At 45.5% G+C, this 19,106-nt stretch overlaps 1 protein-coding gene across 3 annotated transcripts in view; it reads right to left on the reverse strand.

Annotated features, from left to right (window-relative positions):
* Positions 1-19,106, reverse strand: part of KIAA1210 (KIAA1210 ortholog) — a 57,734-nt gene that overhangs the window by 11,521 nt on the left and 27,107 nt on the right. For all 3 annotated transcript variants that reach the window (XM_084813738.1, XM_084813741.1, XM_084813740.1), the window contains 5 exons: positions 17,775-17,901; positions 11,192-11,350; positions 6,905-6,970; positions 5,042-5,251; positions 69-165 (listed from right to left, as the gene is read on the reverse strand). In XM_084813738.1, the coding sequence (XP_084669864.1) occupies positions 69-165; positions 5,042-5,251; positions 6,905-6,970; positions 11,192-11,350; positions 17,775-17,901 (659 nt within the window). The remainder of the gene's footprint in view (positions 1-68; positions 166-5,041; positions 5,252-6,904; positions 6,971-11,191; positions 11,351-17,774; positions 17,902-19,106) is intronic.

Consider the following 19,106-nt stretch of genomic DNA (forward strand, 5'->3'; position numbering starts at 1 on the left):
TTGCACATACAGGCACACGTATGCACAGAGACATGTATTGCACAGGGGCATACACACACTGCTATTACCTTCCCAATCCTCCTCTTGGCTCTCAGATTCTTCACGTAATTTTGTGTGGCTTGTTTTTCCTTCAGCAGTTCCAAGAAAGCGTTGGTCCTTCTCCACCTGGTGTGAAAGATGGTTTGGACAAATCTGTGGAGGATCTTTGAATTAAATGTAAACAAGGGCTTTCAACCAAAGAAAGACCGGGGTGGGGGGTTGTCAGTGAACTCCCTGCCTTTGCAACTGATCAATCAATTCCTTAAGAACGTAAGAAGAGCCCTGCTGGATCAGACCAGGGGTCCATCTAGTCCAGGATTCTGTTCACACAGCAGCCAACCAGCTGCCCACAGGAAAACCACAAGCAGGACATGCACCCTCCTGGCCACGTTCCCCAGCAACTGGTGTACATAGGCATACTGCCTCTGATACTGGAGGTAACATATAGCCATCAGGACTAATAACCATTGATAGCCTTCTCCTCCAGGAATTTGTCCAACCCCTTTTGAAAGCCATCCAAATTGGTGGCCATCACTACCATTGTAGCAAATTCCAGTTTGACGATGCGCTGTGTGAAGAAGCCCTTCCTTTTACCTGTCCTGAATCTCCCACCAATCAGCTTCATGGGATGACCCTGGGCCCTTGTATTTTGAGAGAGGTAGAAAAATGTCTCCCTGCCCACATTCTCCACACCATGCATAATGTCTCTCTATCCATTCATTTATATACACATGAATATTATCAAAGCCACAATAGAGGCACCTATTTTGCAATACTGAAAGATGTGATCAGTAACTTCAGGACTAGCGCCGGGGGTCAGCATTGTTAGGTCCCTGCCAGGGCCCGCATCCCAGCAAGGGATCCACTGCCAATTTCTTGCCCTGCTGCACCTCATCTTTGCTGTTGCTGCCTGCTAATCGGCCCTTTCCAATCAAGACAGTAGTGCCAAGAGAAGGAGAAGCCGCCTCTGTTCACCTTGCCCTGCCTCTCCAGACAGCTGCGAGGGCTGTACCCAAAAGGAAGAGGTCAAAGGAAGGGTCAGTGGTGATAGCAGCAAGGAGGGGGCTGCCCCAAGGAGGCCCACTGAAGCACCTTGCCCAAAGGCCCCAAACCTAGAGCCAGCCCTGGCTAACGTATGTATTTATTTGAGTTATCAGTTACAAGGGAAATTGTAAATAAATCGTAAATTGTATAATACATTGTAAATAAATACATTCTAAATAAATAAATACATTCTAAATAAATTCTAAATAAATAAATAACTAGATTGTATAATAACTTGTAAATAACTAAATTGTAAATAGCTAAATTGCAAATACATTGTAAATAAGTTTTAAATAAATGTATTTATTTGAGTTATAAGTTACAACAGAAATTGGAAGTTAAAGGAGGGAATAAGGAGAGCCTGTTTTCCTTGTCACTTCCTTTAGAAATTTTATGCACAGATATGGTGGCATATAAATGTCAGTCACTGCCTTGTTGTGGTGAAGGGGCTTGCGTAACTCAGTGAAGCCATAAGCTATGCCGTGCAGGGCCACCCAAGACGGACAGGTCATGGCAGAGAGTTCTGACAAAATGTGGTCCACTGGAGAAGGAAATGGCAACCCACTCCAGTATTCTTGCCAAGAAAACCCCATGGAACGTATCACAAGGCTAAAAGAGATGACGCCGGAAGATGAGCCCCTCAGGTCGGAAGGTGTCCAATATGCTACTGGGGAAGAGCAGAGGGTATTTCCAAGTAGCGCCAGAAAGAGTGAAGCGGCTGGGCCAAACCCGAAAAGACACTCAGCTGTGGATGTGTCTGGCGGTGAAAAGAAAATCCGATGTTGTAAAGAACACTATTGTTTAGGAACCTGGAATGTCAGATCAATGAATCAAGGTAAGCTGGAGGTGGTCAAACATGAGATGGCAAGATTGAACATCGACATCTTGGGAATCAGCGAACTAAAATGGACAGGCATGGGCGAATTTAATTCAGGTGACCATCATATCTACTATTGTGGGCAAGAATCCCTTAGAAGAAATGGAGTAGCACTCATAGTCAACAAAAGGGTGGGAAAAGCAGTACTGGGGTACAATCTTAAAAATGATAGAATGATCTCAGTACGAATCCAAGGCAAACCATTCAACATCACAGTAATTCAAGTCTATGCCCCAACCACTGAGGCCGAAGAAGCTGAGGTTGATTGCTTCTATGAAGACCTACAACACCTTCTAGAACTAACACCAAAAAAAGATGTCCTCTTCATCATAGGGGATTGGAATGCTAAAGTAGGAAGTCAAGAAATCACCGGGATAACAGGCAGGCATGGCCTTGGTGTACAAAATGAAGGAGGACAAAAGCTAATAGAGTTTTGCCAAGAGAACACGCTGATCATAGCAAACACTCTTTTCCAACAGCACAAGAGGTGACTCTACACATGGACGTCACCAGATGGTCAATATCGAAATCAGACTGATTATGTCCTTTGCAGCCAAAGATGGAGAAGCTCCATACAGTCAGTAAAAACAAGACCTGGAGCTGACTGTGGCTCAGATCATGAGCTGCTTCTTGCAAAATTTCGGCTTAAATTGAAGAACGTAGGGAAAACCACTAAACCGTTCAGGTATGACCTAAATCATATCCTTGATGAATATACAGTGGAGGTGAGGAATAGATTTCAGGGATTAGACCTGATAGACAGAGTGCCTGAGGAACTATGGACGGAGGTCCGTAACATTGTTCAGGAGGCAGCAACTCAATCCATCCCAAAGAAAAAGAAATGCAAGAAAGCAAAGTGGCTGTCTGATGAGGCTTTACAAGTAGCTCACGAAAGAAGGGAAGCAAAAAGCAAGGGAGAAAGGGGAAGATATACCCAACTGAATGCAGATTTCCAGAGAATAGCAAGGAGAGACAAGAAGGCCTTCTTAAATGAACAATGCAAAGAAATCGAGGAAAACAACAGAATGGGAAAGACTAGAGATCTCTTCAAGAAAATTGGAGATCTCAAGGGAACGTTTTGTGCAAAGACGGGCATGATAAAGGACAAAGAAGGCAGGGACCTCACAGAAGCAGATGAGATTAAGAAGAGGTGGCAAGAATACACAGAAGAACTATACAGGAAAGATCTGAATGTCCCTGATAGCCATGATAGTGCGGTCACTGAACTTGAGCCGGACATCCTCGAGAGTGAAGTCAAGTGGGCCTTAGGAAGCATTAGTAACAACAAAGCTAGCGGAGATGACAGTATTCCAGCCGAGCTATTTAAAATCCTAAAAGATGATGCTGTTGAAGTGCTGCATTCAATATGCCAACAAATCTGGAACACTCAACAGTGGCCACAAGACTGGAAAAGGTCAGTTTACATTCCAATTCCAAAGAAGGGCAATGACAAAGAGTGTTCAAACTACCGCACAATTGCGCTCATTTCACATGCCAGCAAGGTGATGCTCAAAATCCTACAAGCTAGGCTTCAGCAGTATGCGAACCGAGAACTACCGGAAGTACAAGCTGGGTTTCGAAGAGGCAGAGGAACTAGAGATCAAATCGCCAACATTCGCTGCATCATGGAGAAAGCAAGAGAATTCCAGAAAAACGTCTATTTCTGCTTCATTGACTACGCTAAAGCCTTTGATTGTGTGGATCACAACAAACTGTGGCAAATTCTGAAAGTGATGGGAGTACCAGACCACCTTACCTGTCTCCTGAGAAACCTGTACGAGGGTCAAGAAGCAACAGTAAGAACCAGACATGGAACAACCGATTGGTTCAAAATTGGGAAAGGAGTACGACAAGGCTGCATATTGTCACCCTGCTTATTTAACTTATATGCAGAGTACATCATGAGAAATGCCGGGTTGGATGAATCAGAGGTCGGAATTAAGATTGCTGGGAGAATTATCAACAACCTCCGATATGCAGACGATACCACCCTAATGGCAGAAAGCGAAGAGGATCTCAAGAGCCTCTTGTTGAGGGTGAAAGAGGAGAGTGCAAAAGCTGGTTTGAAACTCAGCATTAAAAAAACGAAGATCATGGCATCTGGCCCCATCACTTCCTGGCATATAGAAGGGGAAGAAATGGAAGCAGTGACAGATTTTACTTTCTTGGGCTCCAAGATCACCGCAGACGGTGACTGTAGCCATGAAATTAAAAGACAATTGCTCCTTGGGAGGAAAGCTATGGCAAACCTAGACAGCATAGTAAGAAGCAGAGACATCACCTTGCCGACAAAGGTCCATCTAATCAAAGCTATGGTTTTCCCAGTAGTAATGTATGGCTGTGAGAGCTGGACTATAAGGAAGGCTGAGCGCCGAAGAATTGATGCTTTCGAACTGTGGTGCTGGAGAAGACTCTTACGAGTCCCCTGGACTGCAAGGAGGTCAAATCAGTCCATCCTAAAGGAAATCAACCCTGAGTGCTCATTGGAAGGACAGATAATGAAGCTGAAGCTCCAATATTTTGGCCACCTAATGCGAAGAGAAAACTCCCTGGAAAAGACCCTGATGCTGGGAAAGACTGAAGGCAAAAGGAGAAGGGGACGGCAGAGGATGAGATGGCTAGATAGCATCACCGATGCAATGAATATGAACTTGAGCACGCTCCGGGAGAGAGCGCAGGACAGGAAGGCCTGGCGTGCTATGGTCCATGGGGTCACGAAGAGTCGGACACGACTGAACAACAACAACAAAGAATAAATATTCTTCTGCTTGCCCTGTGGGTGTCTTTGGCTTTACAAAAGGGAACATTTCAAAATATCAGTTCCTCTGTTGGCAACCTGGAGTAGTACAGTAGTACTCTATCTCCTCAGCATTTTATTTACTTATTTCATTTCATTTCTATACCGCCCAATAGCCAAAGCATCCTGCCACCTCATTCTGCTACAACGGTAGACCCGACCTGACCTGACCAAGAACATTCTTGGAGCAGGACCCCATCTGAAGACTAATCAACAGGGAGGCTTGCAAGGGAAAATCTCTCTCTGTCTCTCCAAAGAACCGCTGTTCCCCAGAAGACACTTACACAGAGTGTTTGGTTTTTGTTGGCAAAGGCTTTCTGCTTCCGCGGATTCATGGCAATTCTGTGTCTGGCAGCCGAGGTATCCAGACAGCCCAGCGGGATGGCCGGGCTGTCGAAGTCAACGGGAAGCAAGCAGCAGGCTGGCACAGCAGGGCTCCCAAGGAATGAAGAAGGCAGTGGGCTAAGAGGCCTGGAGGGGCATTCTGAGGGCACCTGCGAAATGCAGACAAGCAAGTAGACAGACCTCAGGCTTTCCCCGGTATATGACCACTGTGCTCAGGAAAAATATATATTGTATATGTATTTGACTAAAATATTCAGACACAAATGAGAGACTGGTGGCTCTGATGTCGGGGGGGGGGGGATAAATCTGCTCCAGGTTTCAGCCCAAACCAGTCAGAACTCTAAAGGAACTATCCAAGGTACTTTGCACCTCGGATAGCTCTTTTGGAGTTCGTACTGAAACCTGGTGCAGATTCACCACCTCACTGACATTAGAGCCACCAGCTTCCACTGGTGGAATCATAGAGCCAGAGGGTCCCTTGAAGCCATCCAGTTTAACCCCCTGTTCAATACAGAGAATCCAGAGCCACAGCATCCCCAACAGATAACTGCCCACCAGCCTCTGCTTGAAGATCTCCAGCGTGGGTGAGCCCACCGCCCCTTTAGCCACTTGGTTCCACTGTCAAACTGCTCTTACCATCAAGAAGTTTAATGGTAGCCTTTAGGGAGGTCGGAGAAATCCACAATGGATTCACATTAGTTTGCGTTTCTATGACTCCAGCCTGCATATTCCACAGTGTGCTGGCTTTTTTGAAGTCACACAGATTCCACGGACCGCTTTTTACTTTTGGGCGGTGGATTGGCACTCATTCACATCAGTGCTAATGCACACTTGCACAAATGCGCTAATCCACATTAGTTAATGTGCATTAACTTACGCAGTTGAGTGCATACACGCAAGTGCGCATTAGCACTAATGCAAATTAGTAGAAGCAGAATGAAATTCTGGTTAAAAAAATCCGATTCTGTTAATGAGGGTATGACAGAACAAAAGACGCCTGACAATCCACAAAACACAGACGGCATGGATTTAACAAAATCCGTACATCCTTTGTAGCCTTAAGTCTGCGCTGCAAAATGATGCGCTTATACTGCATGTGTTTCACAGATAGATGTTTACACTAGACATAGTATTTTCTCTACTTGGCAGTCAGCAAGGAGAACGTTTACATTGTATTCATAATATATGGGGATTCTGTCCTTCCTACACCTGCACACAGAGGGTAGCATGCAAATTAACACAATAAAACAATCATAAAAATCAGAAGTATAATATAATGGAACATTAAGAACAGCAGCATAAAGTGAGCCATAAAATCAGACACCTATAGAGGAAATAACTCAACTGCTCTTGCTGCATTAAAATAAGCTTGCAGAAGTACATTGTTCTGTTGCTATCCACAAAAGCAGCCATACTTATAAATTAACCCAGGAACCTTAATCCCTGGAGAGTTTTGTGTTTTTTTAAAGTTCTCAGCACACATATTTCCATGCATGCATTTTGCCCTGCGATGTTACAGATTGCTGTGACCTCTTCTACAAAGCAAAATCGTATGAGACAGGTGGCCTTAGCAATGATTCCGATATAGCTCAGTGGTAGAACATATGCTTTGCATGCAGAAGGTCCCAGGTTCAAGTCCAGGTGCCTCCAGTTAAAAACAGCCCAGGTAGCTGGGCAGTGAACAGCCTTAGAGAGCTGCTCCCACTCTAAATAGGCATGCAGTATAGGTGGACCAATGGTCTGTCCCAATGTAAGACAGCTTGACAGGTTTGTTTCAGGAGTAGGAAAAGCAGCGTATTTACTTGGTCATCTTCACTGTCTGTCCCGGCTAAACTCAAAGAGCTATGGTGCTGGACACGGTTGGAAGACTGCAAGATAAAATAAGGGAGAAGGGTAAATCGAGGGGAGCATGACATACTGTCTTCTAGGAAGGCACATTAAAAGGATACTTATGAGAAACCACAGAAGGAAAAACAGGGTGGGGAGGGGTGGGGTGGGAGGATCAACACAGCATCTCTCTCTTGTACACATTCACAAGTGCAAAAACGCTGTTTATTTTTTTAGAATATTTATATACCGCTCCACATCTAGAACAGATTTCGGAGCAGTGAACACAAAAGATAAAACAGTAAAAGAATAAAAAGATTAAAACACTACATTAAAATTATACTTTTTTAAAAAACACAATGCCAGGAGACACCATGACTGGTCAGGTAAAGAATGCCTCCTGGAACAGTGCTGTTTTCAGGAGGTGCTGGAAACAAAGCAGTGTTGGTGCCTGCCTGACCTCCAGGAGCAGGGAATTCCAAAAAAGGGGGCCACCACAGTGAAGGCTCTTCACTGGGTAGACTCCAGTCGGGCCATAGGTCCATGCGGAACCACCAGGAGCGAGCTCTCTGATGACCTCTGTGACCAGGCAGGTTGGTAGGGGAGAAGGTTTAAAACCTTGAACTTGGACCAGTTGCGAATAGGCAGCCAGTGCAGTTCCCACAGCAAAGGAACTTACATGCTGGAAAGGGACAGCTCCCAACAATTACTTTGTACTACCAAAATGGTTGCCATTATGACAGGCAGGGTTTGTGTCAGGCAAGGGCCTGTACATTACACTTTAAAGCAGGGATGCAGAGACTCAGGGCCACAGGCCAAATATGGCCCTCTGGGGTTCCCCAGATGGCCATGCCCCCTTTCCCTGGCCCCACCCCCTTTCTGCCAACCATCCATCATTTGGTGGTTTCCCAGCTTTTACGTCTTCTTCCATGCAAAGGCTGAAATGCCTCGCTTCAGTCTTAATTACCGGCAGTCAGAGCTTTAAGCTAAAATATACGGGCATGCTTTTGAATTTTGGCCCATCCTGTTTTGCCTTCGGCCCCACCCACCATTGAAATGCGTCCCCCAAGAGTTTCTCCAAAGTTGAGTTTGGCCCTTGGGCCAAAAGAGGTTCAACACCCTTGCTTGAAAGGCTGAGCAATAAATTTAAGTTTGTGGAATTACAATTTAGGCAACTCCCATGGCATGTCAAATGCCCGGCCCGCTTAGCTCTAGATTCCAAGGGAAGTAGGGCATCCCGAGTGCCTGAATGCAGCACCTTCCCCACAGAGGTAGGTTTGAACTAGACCAAGGTACCTAAAGGACCATCTCCTCTGTGTGGTCCTGCCTGTATTTTAAGTTCTGCAGGGAGGCTCTGCTGCATCTCCTGCCCCTACCTGAGGCATATTTATTGAAGATTCGTGGGAAGGCCTTCCCTCCAGCTGCGCCCAGGTTTTGGGCCTCAGAGATGAGTCAGGCCCAAATGAGTCTCCCTCATTTTTATCTTTCTGTCCCCACCTCAAGGCATTTTTATTCTAGTAAGCATTTAATTAAAATAATTAATGCAATTTAATTTGCTAATTCAATTAATTTCTGTGTTTTTTTAATCTGCCAATCCTCTCCAATTTAAGCTCAGTGCTGAGGGGGGGGGGTTAGTTCTTTAGTTCTTTAATATTTCTGCGTTCTAATTTCAGTGTGACACAACCTGGAAAGCACTGCATTCTATGATTATTAATACAATATTCAACCAAACGCCATCTTTAGGAAACCTGTCGTTCCCCCAAAGTCACAATTCTTTCCCATTGACTCTTGTACAACAGCAAAGCTTGATCATTCCCTGCCCAAACTTTCAAAACTGCTGACGTTTTTTAACATTATAATTACAGACCAGATTGATACAGGCCACAGTATTCAGGTTTGGCTGTGGCAGAATTTAAGTTACTAGTGCAGAATCCATTGTGTTTCAACAGAAAGTAAAAGACGCCCTGGGAATTGTTTTCGGAAACTTTGGATCCACTTGAAACTTTAGTTTAGTTTTTAACTCTTAGTCCTGATGGCCATTTGGCGCTTTTGAGTTATATCCAGTGTTCGTTCTACTTAGAGTAGACCCAATGGAACAAATGGGATTTAAGTTAGTTATGACTAACTTGAGTCCCATTCATTTCAATGGGTCTACTCTAAATAGGACTAACACTGGTACAACCCTTTATGACCAGAGGCCACAGCGAGAGAGGCTTTCGTGAGCTGCATTCTGGGATCCCCAGAGGCATCTGGTTGACCACTGTGGGAAGCAGGATGCTCGCCTAGGGCGAGCTTTGGTCTAACCCAGCAGGGCTCTTCTTATGTTCTTAAACTTATCTGAGAGTTTTCTCTGTGGCTTCACAAGACGTTCTTTTTATAAACCTGATTTGGTGACATCGGTTGCACGCTGTTATTTTCACGTTCCTTACGCACTCTGATGTGAAGCCACTGCAAAGAAGATCAATTTTATGCCTTTCAACCCTGCTTGTGTCCAAAAACAACAAGGGCTCCAGTGAACTATTTCTCCTTCCTCACCCTTATTCCCTTACATTGAAAATATTTTAGAAATTAAAATAGGAGGGGTGGGGGTTTTGTTTTGTTTTTTACTTTCTTGGCTCAATGACTGGATTTTTTTTAAAAGGGAAACCACCGTAACAGTTAAGATTTGGAGAGAACGGTTGGGATCATTGTCCAAATGGTTATTAAAGAAAGATGACACTGAGGAAAGAGAAATCAGCATTCAGTCAAATGTTTGTTTTGGTCTGCCAAAGTACAGAGAAACCAAATCTCATGAGGCAACAGCTCTAACTGGGTATTATTCAGCTTCATGGAATGACCCCAGGTTCTACGTCTTGTGGTAGCGAATTCCATAGCTTAGCTCTGCACTGTGTGAAAAAGCCCTTCCTTTTATCTGTCCTGCATCTCCCACCAGTCAGCTTCGGGGGATGACCCAGGTTCTAGTATTATCAGAGAGGGAGAAAACTGTCTCCCTAACCACATTCTCCACACCATGCATCATTTTGTATGCCTCTATCATGTCTCCCCTTGCCCTCCTTTTTTCCCAAGCTAAACAGTCCCAGCTGTTGTAACCTTCCCTCATAGGGGAGTTGCTCCAGCCCCTTGATCATTTTCGCTGCCCTTTTCCCAACCTGACAATACCTTTTTTTAGGTGTGGTGACCAGAACTGTACACAGTGTTCCAAGAGTGGTCGCACCACAGATTTCTATAGGGGCAGTATGATATTGGCAGTTTTATTCTCAATTCCTTTCCTAATTATGCCTAACATGGAGTTTGCCTTTTTCACAGCAGCCACACACTGGGTCGACAGTCCTCAAGCAATTATTCACCGCATGAAAAGGGGAGTGTTGGGCCCGCTGGGCCTGTTCCCGTGTCCCCACCACCCCTGAGTTGTGGGGAGGGGGGACATCCATAGAGGGAAGCCTGCTCCATAGGCTCCCCCATGATTGAGGACATTGCAGGATTAGGGTTTTAAATCATGAGGAAAGCCTATGCACATGGAGTGGGTTCCCCTCTCCAGATGTGCCCCACACAATGTGTAGGTCAGGAGTGCTGAACCTCAGGCCCAGGGGCCAAATCTGGACCTCTCGTGGGCCAAATCTGGACCGCTCGTAGGCCAAATCTGGACCTCCCAGGGTTCCCCAAATGGATATGCCCTTTTCCCTGGCCCCCACCCCCAATCATTTGGTGGTTTGCTGGCTTTCCCCCCCCCCCCGCCATTCTAACCAGCAGAAATGCCTCTCTTAAGGCTTAGTTATTGGCAGTCAGAGCTTTAAGCCACAATATGCTGGTATGTTTTGCATTTTTGGCCCATCCCCTTTTTCCTTTGGCCCCACCCACCACTGGAATGTAACCCATGAGAGCTTCTCCAAAATCGAATTCAGCTGTCCGGCTGAAAGAGGTTTCCCCACCCATGATGTAGATGAGGGTGAGTCGAGTGGGCACAGCCCCATTCTCCTCTCTCCTCCTGCTCCCGTTAACCGTGCTAGGGATAACATCCAGATAGGGCTATTCTCTCTTGTCAGAAAAGATATAGTGCACAGGGGAGCGGCTGCAGCTCTGTAGTGGAGCCCCTGCTTTGCATGCAGAAGGTCCCAGATTCAATCCCTGGCATCTCCAGGTAGGGCTGGAAAAATTCCTGCCTGAAACCCTGGAGAGTCACTGCCAGCCAGGGCTGACAGTACTGGACTAGATGGACCCAGGGTCTGACTCGACAGAAGGCAGCTTTCTATGTTCCGACGTACCTTACTCATGGCACACATCAGAACGTCATGGAGAGTGGAGATTTCTGGTGGACTTCTGGGTAAGCCATCATCTTCTGAAACAGCGCCTGTGTCTTCCATTTTCTTGCTGGTGATGACAAGAGGGGGCGATCCAAGCCGGAGGTTCTGCTGTAACCGAAGCTGTTGGGGTGGAGGAAAGGAAAGGGATTAAACAACATGGTGGGGTGGGTGTTTTTAAGATGAAGAAGCAGCTTCCTCAGCAAGAACAGTTCTCCTCAAGTTGCTTCAGTTTCCATTGTGCCCTCACAACATAAGAGTGCACGAAGATGTACATAACTTTTATCAGCGAGCCTGCCGCAGAAGCACACTTTTGGGGCACATGTACAACTATCTCTGCCAGATTGAACACTTGAGGTCCAAAATGGCGTCCCTGGCTTGTTGCTTTCCTAACAAGCCAGAATCATATGCCAGGCTTCATTCCTGGCATATGAGTCTAGTTTGTTCGGAGAGCAAAAAGCCAGTAATGCTAAATCACAAACGGGGGTTACCTGGTTTGTTCAGGTGCACCTACTGGCAGGAGAGCCAAGCGAGAGTGATTGGGCAATGTACACTAGCATGTTTGCTCACTTCAGATAAGCCAGAAGTCTTTAGAACTGTCTTGCAACTAGGGATGTCGAAGAAATCCATCCAGAGGGTGGACTTGACCCCCCGACTTTGTTTCAGTTCCAACTGCAGTGCCTGACTTGATCTGCAGTGAGTTGGGCCAGTTCATGAATTTTCTGGGAATTTTGCACAATTTGGGGGGAAGGTTCTGCAATTTGCACATTTTGCAAAATTTACAGCCGAATTTGTGAAAATTATGGCTGAATTTGCACAAATTCAACCATGATTTACGCAGACAGCAGAACCTTCCAAAAATTCGCAAGGAAGTTCCCAGAGTTCAGGGAACAGCCTGCACCTCTGAGTCATACATGCCACAGAACTCCGTCGAGCCAAAAAAGAATCGGATTTCCCAGTGACGGACATCCTGACTTACAACTGTATTGCAAGGGAGTGTTCTAAATTCTTACCATTACAAAGGGCCAGTTCGGATGTCTTTGCCACAGTCTGGCATGGCCAAGAAATAAATGCGTGGCTCGTGGGTGGTGAATGCTCTAATTCAGAACACTGATCGCTTACTACACAAATCAGATGTTCTCCCCCTCCTAACCAAGCACTCAGTGGGTCAAACTAACCGTTGAGGTAAGCACACACAGTTCCAGCTTTTCCTACTTTCCTGCAAGCGTGCACAGACCAGATTTGGATTGGGACCATGGCATGGGGGATTAAACCTTCCCTCCCCCGCCAGTTTCTTTTACGAAATTATACACACACATGCACAGGCCAGGGACGAGAGCGGAGGGGTTAAAGAAGAAAACAAGTCTCTATCGACTTGAATGGGGACATACTTTCCTCTTTTTAACTAGTCTTCATGGATGGGTTGGAATTGCAGGACAAAAATGGGGGGGGAGGTTTAACCCCCTCTTCCCACAGCGCCATGGTTCTGATCTAAATTGGGTCCATGTGTGATTACAGAAAAGTAGGAAATCTAGCACTCAGACTTCCACTGTGCATGCTTGCATTTAGTTTGGCCATCTTTCTCTCTCTATAATTATTTTTTCCCTTCATCCCTTGGCAAATGTATTGCAAGTATTTCAAATTTAAGCTTGGCCCAATGAGTCCCTTGTTTAACAGCAACAACACGGTGCTAGGTTCACAACAGCTTGCTTCACCGATAACCCCTGAACTCCTGTCCTTGTGCCTTTGAGTCAGCTGACAGCCAAACCAAATGTTCGGCTAATCATGTATAGCAGAGCTATATGTGATTGGTTTCCTTACTGTAGTGTAAGCACGTGCAGGCCTGATTCTGATTGGGACCATGGCAATTCAGGACAGGGAGGCTTTAAGCTTTTCCCCCTCCCATTTTCAGCCCAAAATTCCACACCTCCCCTGTGTGGTGGTGGGGGCATTTAAAAAGTCTGCACTTATTCCAGTGGAGACATTTTTTTTTTCTCATTTTAACACCCACACAGGGTGTGTGTAAAATTTGGGGCTGAAAATAGGAGCAGGGAAAGCTTAAATCTCCCCTCTAGAATAGTCATGGTCCCAATCCGATTTGGGCCCGCTCACACTTACAGTACAGTAAGGAAGCCAAGCACGAATAGCTCTGCTTTGCATGATTAGTAGAATGTCTCATTTGGCTTTGAGCCTGGCTGATGTCAAGAACAGGATAAGGGAGCAGTCAAGGAGATGTGGGCATGTGTCTGGCAGAATGCGACGTCCTCGGCCGATAGCGACAGAAAAGACAAGGAGATATACATGCAAAATGCTTATGAACAACAATGCCTGTCAATTCTCCTGACTCACGAACAGAGCACTTTCTGGGGAATGTGGCAGGAGGGAATAAACATGTAATCTTGAAAATAAAACAAATTTTAGATTCTGCAGGGTGCTGTTGGCAAAAAAAATAAATGCCGATTTGGTGCCATTTTCCAGCAGCAAACCACTACGGAACGCTACAGCACCCAATGTTGTTGTTTATTCCGTCAGTTGCTTCCGACTCTTCGTGACTTCATGGACCAGCCCACACCAGAGCTTCCTGTCGGCCGTCACCACCCCCAGTTCCCCAAGGTCAAGTCCATCACCTCCAGAATATCATCCATCCATCTTGCCCTTGGTCGGCCCCTCTTCCTTTTGCCCTCCACTTTCCCTAGCATCAGCATCTTCTCCAAGGTATCCTGTCTTCTCATTGTGTGGTCAAAGTACTTCAGTTTTGCCTTTAATATCCTTCCCTCAAGTGAGCAGTCTGGCTTTATTTCCTGGAGTATGGACTGGTTTGATCTTCTTGCAGTCCAAGGCACTCTCAGAATTTTCCTCCAGCACCACAGATCAAAAGCATCGATCTTCCTTTGCTCAGCCTTTCTTATGGTCCAGCTCTCGCAGCCATAGGTTACTACGGGGAATACCATTGCTTGAACTATGCGGACCTTTGTTGTCAGTGTGATGTCTCTGCTCTTAACTATTTTATCAAGATTTGTCATTGCTCTCTTCTCAAGAAGTAAACGTCTTCTGATTTCCTGGCTGCAGTCAGCGTCTGAAGTAATCTTTGCGCCTAGAAAGACAAAGTCTGTCACTGCCTCCACATTTTCTCCCTCTATTTGCCAGTTATCAATCAAGCTGGTTGCCATAATCTTGTTTTTTTTTAGGTTTAACTGCAACCCAGCTTTTGCACCTTCTTCTTTCACCTTCGTCATAAGGTTCCTCAGCTCCTCCTTGCTTTCAGCCATCGAAGTGGTATCATCTGCATATCTGAGATTGTTAATGTTTCTTCCAGCGATTTTAACTCCAGCCTTGGATTCAACAAGCCCAGCACGTCACATGATGTGTTCTGCGTACAGGTTGAATAGGTAGGGTGAGAGTATACAACCCTGCCGTACTCCTTTCCCAATCTTAAACCACTCCATTCTTCCGTGGTCTGTTCTTACTGTTGCTATTTGGTCATTATACAGATTCCTCAGGAGGCAGACAAGATGACTTGGTATCCCCATACCACCAAGAACTTGCCACAATTTGTTATGATCCACATAGTCAAAGGCTTTAGAATAGTCAATAAAACAGAAATAGATGTTTTTCTGAAACTCCCTGGCTTTCTCCATTATCCAGCAGATATTGGCAATTTGGTCTCTAGTTCCTCTGCCTTTTCGAAACCCAGCTTGTACATCTGGCAATTCTTGTTCCATGAATTGCTGGAGTCTACCTTGCAAGATCTTGAGCATGACCTTACTGGCATGTGAAATAAGTGCCACTGTTAGATAGTTTGAATATTCTTTAGTGTTTCCCTTTTTTGGTATGGGGATATAAGTTGATTTTTTCCAATCTGGTGGCCATTCTTGTGTTTTCCAAATTTGCTGGCATATGGCATGCATCACCTTGACAGCATCATCTTGCAAAATTTTAAACAATTCAGCTGGGATACCGTCATCTCCTGCTGCCTTGTTATTAGCAATGCCTCTTAAGGCCCATTCAACCTCACTCTTCAGGATGTCTGGCTCTAGCTCACTGACCACACCATCAAATCTATCCCCGATATTATTATCCTTCCTATACAGATCTTCCGTATATTCTTGCCACCTTTTCTTGATCTCTTCTGCTTCTGTTAGGTCCTTGCCATCTTTGTTTTTGATCATACCCATTTTTGCCTGGAATTTACCTCCAATGTTTCTAATTTTCTGGAAGAGGTCTCTTGTCCTTCCTATTCTGTTATCTTCTTCCACTTCCGCGCATTGCTTGTTTAAAAATAATTCCTTATCTCTTCTGGCTAACCTCTGGAATTTTGCACTTAATTGAGCATATCTCCCCCTATCACTGTTGCCTTTTGCTTTCCTTCTTTCTTGGGCTGCTTCCAGTGTCTCAGCAGACAGCCATCTTGCCTTCTTGGTTTTCTTTTTCTTTGGGACGTTTTTTGTTGCTGCCTCCTCAACACTGTTGCGAACTTCTGTCCATAGTTGTTCCGGGACCCTATCTACTAAATCTAGTCCCTTAAATCTATTCTTCACCTCCACTGCATATTCATGAGGAATATTAGTGAGCTCATATCTAACTGATCTGTGGGTCTTCCCTATTCTCTTTAGTCTGATTGAAAACAAGCTAAACATGGCTGTTGTAGCATTCCGCAGGGGTTTGCTGCTGATTTTTCCAGCAATATTTTTGCCACCGTCACCATGCATTTTGACAATATGGCAGACTGTGGGGGTTGTATGGGGGGGGGGCAGCAGGGTCTGTTTGTTTCCCAGCCCTGTTCTAGCAGTGGGGATGTAGGGAGCCTAAAAACAGGATGTTCTTATATGCAACCATCAAAAGTCAGAACATGAACGGCACCTCATAATAAAGGCCAAGGCTGAGTAAGCCGAGTCGCACATGAGATGGAATGCTGTGGTGTGAGATGTGCATTGCCCTTTCACACACCTGAATCCGACTGTGGCAGCCAGGAACCACCTATGTTTGGGCAATCTATGCTTCGTCTTTACTAGTAACTTATCAGTACTTTCAGACACCTCTGAAAACATAGCCCAAAACCTGAGCCTTAGACATTAGCCAACTTAAAAACAAAATAAAAACTGGCCTCTGAGAGTCCAAAAGCTTTTCCTACTGGCACCACCTTGCTCATGGACTCAGCGGGTTTCGGGAATAAATACAGGGTGGTCCAAAAGTAGGTATACAGTTGTTTAGAATGTTGATGGGAGGGGGAGAGAATGTGTGAGTAGAAGATGTGTGGGTGGAGTCAGAATGACAGTTGGGAAGAGTGAGTGACAGGGAGCGACAGTTAAATCAGTTAATGGAATACAGCGCGAGCACTCACGAGATAAAACAGTGTTAAACAAATGTAAATGTCATAAACAAAGTAATAAAGTGCAAATAAACTATACTGTGTACCTACTTTTGGGCCGCTCTGTATGACGCCTGAAAAACTCTCTCGAGTACGCTGGAGCAGGGAACCTTGTTTACCCGCTTGGGAGCTAGCATACTTCACGGGCAACAGCTGTGAGAAGCGTTCAGCATTCTTGCCCGCCTGGCGGACCGGAGTCGAAACCTTGCTATCAGCTCAGTGCACAAAGCACATGTCAGAAAGAACCCCTTGATCCTACCGTGCGATGCTGAGCAGTTCCTGCCACCCACGCAAGCTTCGTTCCCCTGCCGAATACCGCACAGCGGCCTTATGGGCACACTGAAGCTAACAGTCTGAGTCCAAGGGCCTGCCTCTCACACTGGTGCAGCTCGGGGTTGGGCCCTGGGAGCCAAGCCCGGGGGGGTGGGAGGAATCTTCAAAGGACCACCCAGAGAGCGGCAGGTGATGAGGGTGCCAGGGCAGCAGAAGCATACTCCATTTTATTTATTTAAAGGGCAAAACTGAACATGCTCAGAGTTGTTGTCGTTTTTTTAGGAGGGTTCATAGAATCATAGAACAGCAAGGTTGGAAGGGGCCTACAAGGCCATCGAGTCCAACCCCCTGCTCAGTGTCAGAATCCAGGTCAGAGCATCCCTGACAGATGGCTGTCCAGCCTCGTCTTGAACGCCTCCAGTGTGGGAGAGCCCCCCGCCTCCCTAGGGAATTGGTTCCATTGGCAAACGGTTTTGTTGTTCTTGGTGATCTCACATGTCAGGAATGTAGAAGCAGTTGTAAAGGATGGCGGCTGGAGTGTGGGAAGGAAGAGAAATGCTAGTTGTGTGCTTCACAACTGAAGTAATACTCGTAGCCATTGAAAAGGGCCCCCCATAAGACCTAAACGGTCCGATGCCTAAAATTACCATGCTGCACCATTGGCCTGACCTATTACATCAAAAATGGGTTTGCACACATCCTGACCCTGCGAGAAAGCAGGCCAGCATCCTCCAGTGATGTGATGTTCGTTTTTCCAGGAGCACCTGTTTCTCCCACAAAAACTCAAGGCAGCTGCCTCTGCTTAGCTACCTAGTAGCCACCAGCCATCCAAAGCCATCCATGTTCTAGACAAGAAATTTATTGTCTCCCCCCAACAAGAATAGAACGAGGCGGAAGCCCTCTTACCTGCAAAGCTTTCACCTTCCCAGGAAGGTTTTCCTGCGAGGACGTTTTACCAGTGACATCTGGCAACGATTCAAAAATGAAGACGCTGTCGTGTGATAAGGCTTTGTTTCCCATGCTCCCTTTGGATCTGAAAGTTAGGGAGGAGGGAATCTGTTCAGACATTTATGAAATGCCATATTTTAAGACTTTTTTAAAAATCCCATGGTTTCTTCAAGTACTATACATGATTTTTGCACAGTCGTGCTTACAACACAGCCTACAAGGTTAGCCAGACTAACCTGTATATTGTGGATAAGGGGCTACAGCTAAGAAAGAACAGCTTCCAAAAAAGGAACCCAGAGAGTTCAAGGCTAGGCTGAGATCAGAACTATTAATTCATTTAAAGTATTTTTACCCTGCACATCAGCCAAAAACATTCCTAGGGTGGCTTATGAAAGATCAATTACACAAAAAATAAGACAGCCCTTGCCTGCACGCTTTACAATCTGGAAGACATGACACATAAGGAAAATGGGGAGAGGAGGGAAGAGGAAAACAAGCAAACTCAGGCACCAATTCTTGGCAGTTGGATAGTACTTCATTGATCACCTGAATTGGAACCAGAGACTTCCTGGCTCTTAGACCATGCCACAGGTAACAGCTCTGTTTGGAAAAAAATGCCTATCTTGTTCTATGTATTTAAAACATGTATATTTATTTATTTTAGAAAATGTAGGTGCCAAATTTCATCAAATAGGATTCAAGGTGGCTCAATATATTATATTACCACCCTAAAGATAAGGGATGGAGAAGCCCTATTCTCAGTGGAAGAGCATGGGCTTTGCACACAGAAGGTCCCGGGTTCAATTCCCAGGAGCGCCAGCTAAAAAAAAATGACCAGGGGCTGAGAAAGAGTTGTGACTGAGACCCTGGAGAGTAGATGAATCAGTGGTTTGATTCAGTCTGAGGCAGTTTTGTATGTTCACCACATCATATGATATAAGGTACAAAGCAGCCTTGAGGGCTTTCATTTTTATGGAAACATGGACTGCAAAAATATCTTTAATCAATCCATACCACTGTGCCGTGGATAGGTCAAATACGAGCACAGAATTTGGGCTGGAGGCCTTCTTTCTTTATTAGTTACAGAGTGTTGTCAGCTTCTGCTTATTGGACGTGGCAGGAATGGAGTCTCTTCCTCCTCCCACAAACAGGACACAATAGCTGCTGGGGTAACAATACATTATCTGTTTTTAAAAAGACCAACCCAACACCCGTGCAAATTAGTGCTGTCTGGATGGAGTTCAGACAACGGACGGTCAAATCCCGTCTCTCAGCACTTCTGCTAGCTTC

Source organism: Heloderma suspectum, chromosome 9 (assembly GCF_057233095.1).
Source record: "Heloderma suspectum isolate Gila_16-S chromosome 9, 16-S_ref, whole genome shotgun sequence".
Lineage (NCBI taxonomy): Eukaryota > Metazoa > Chordata > Lepidosauria > Squamata > Helodermatidae > Heloderma > Heloderma suspectum.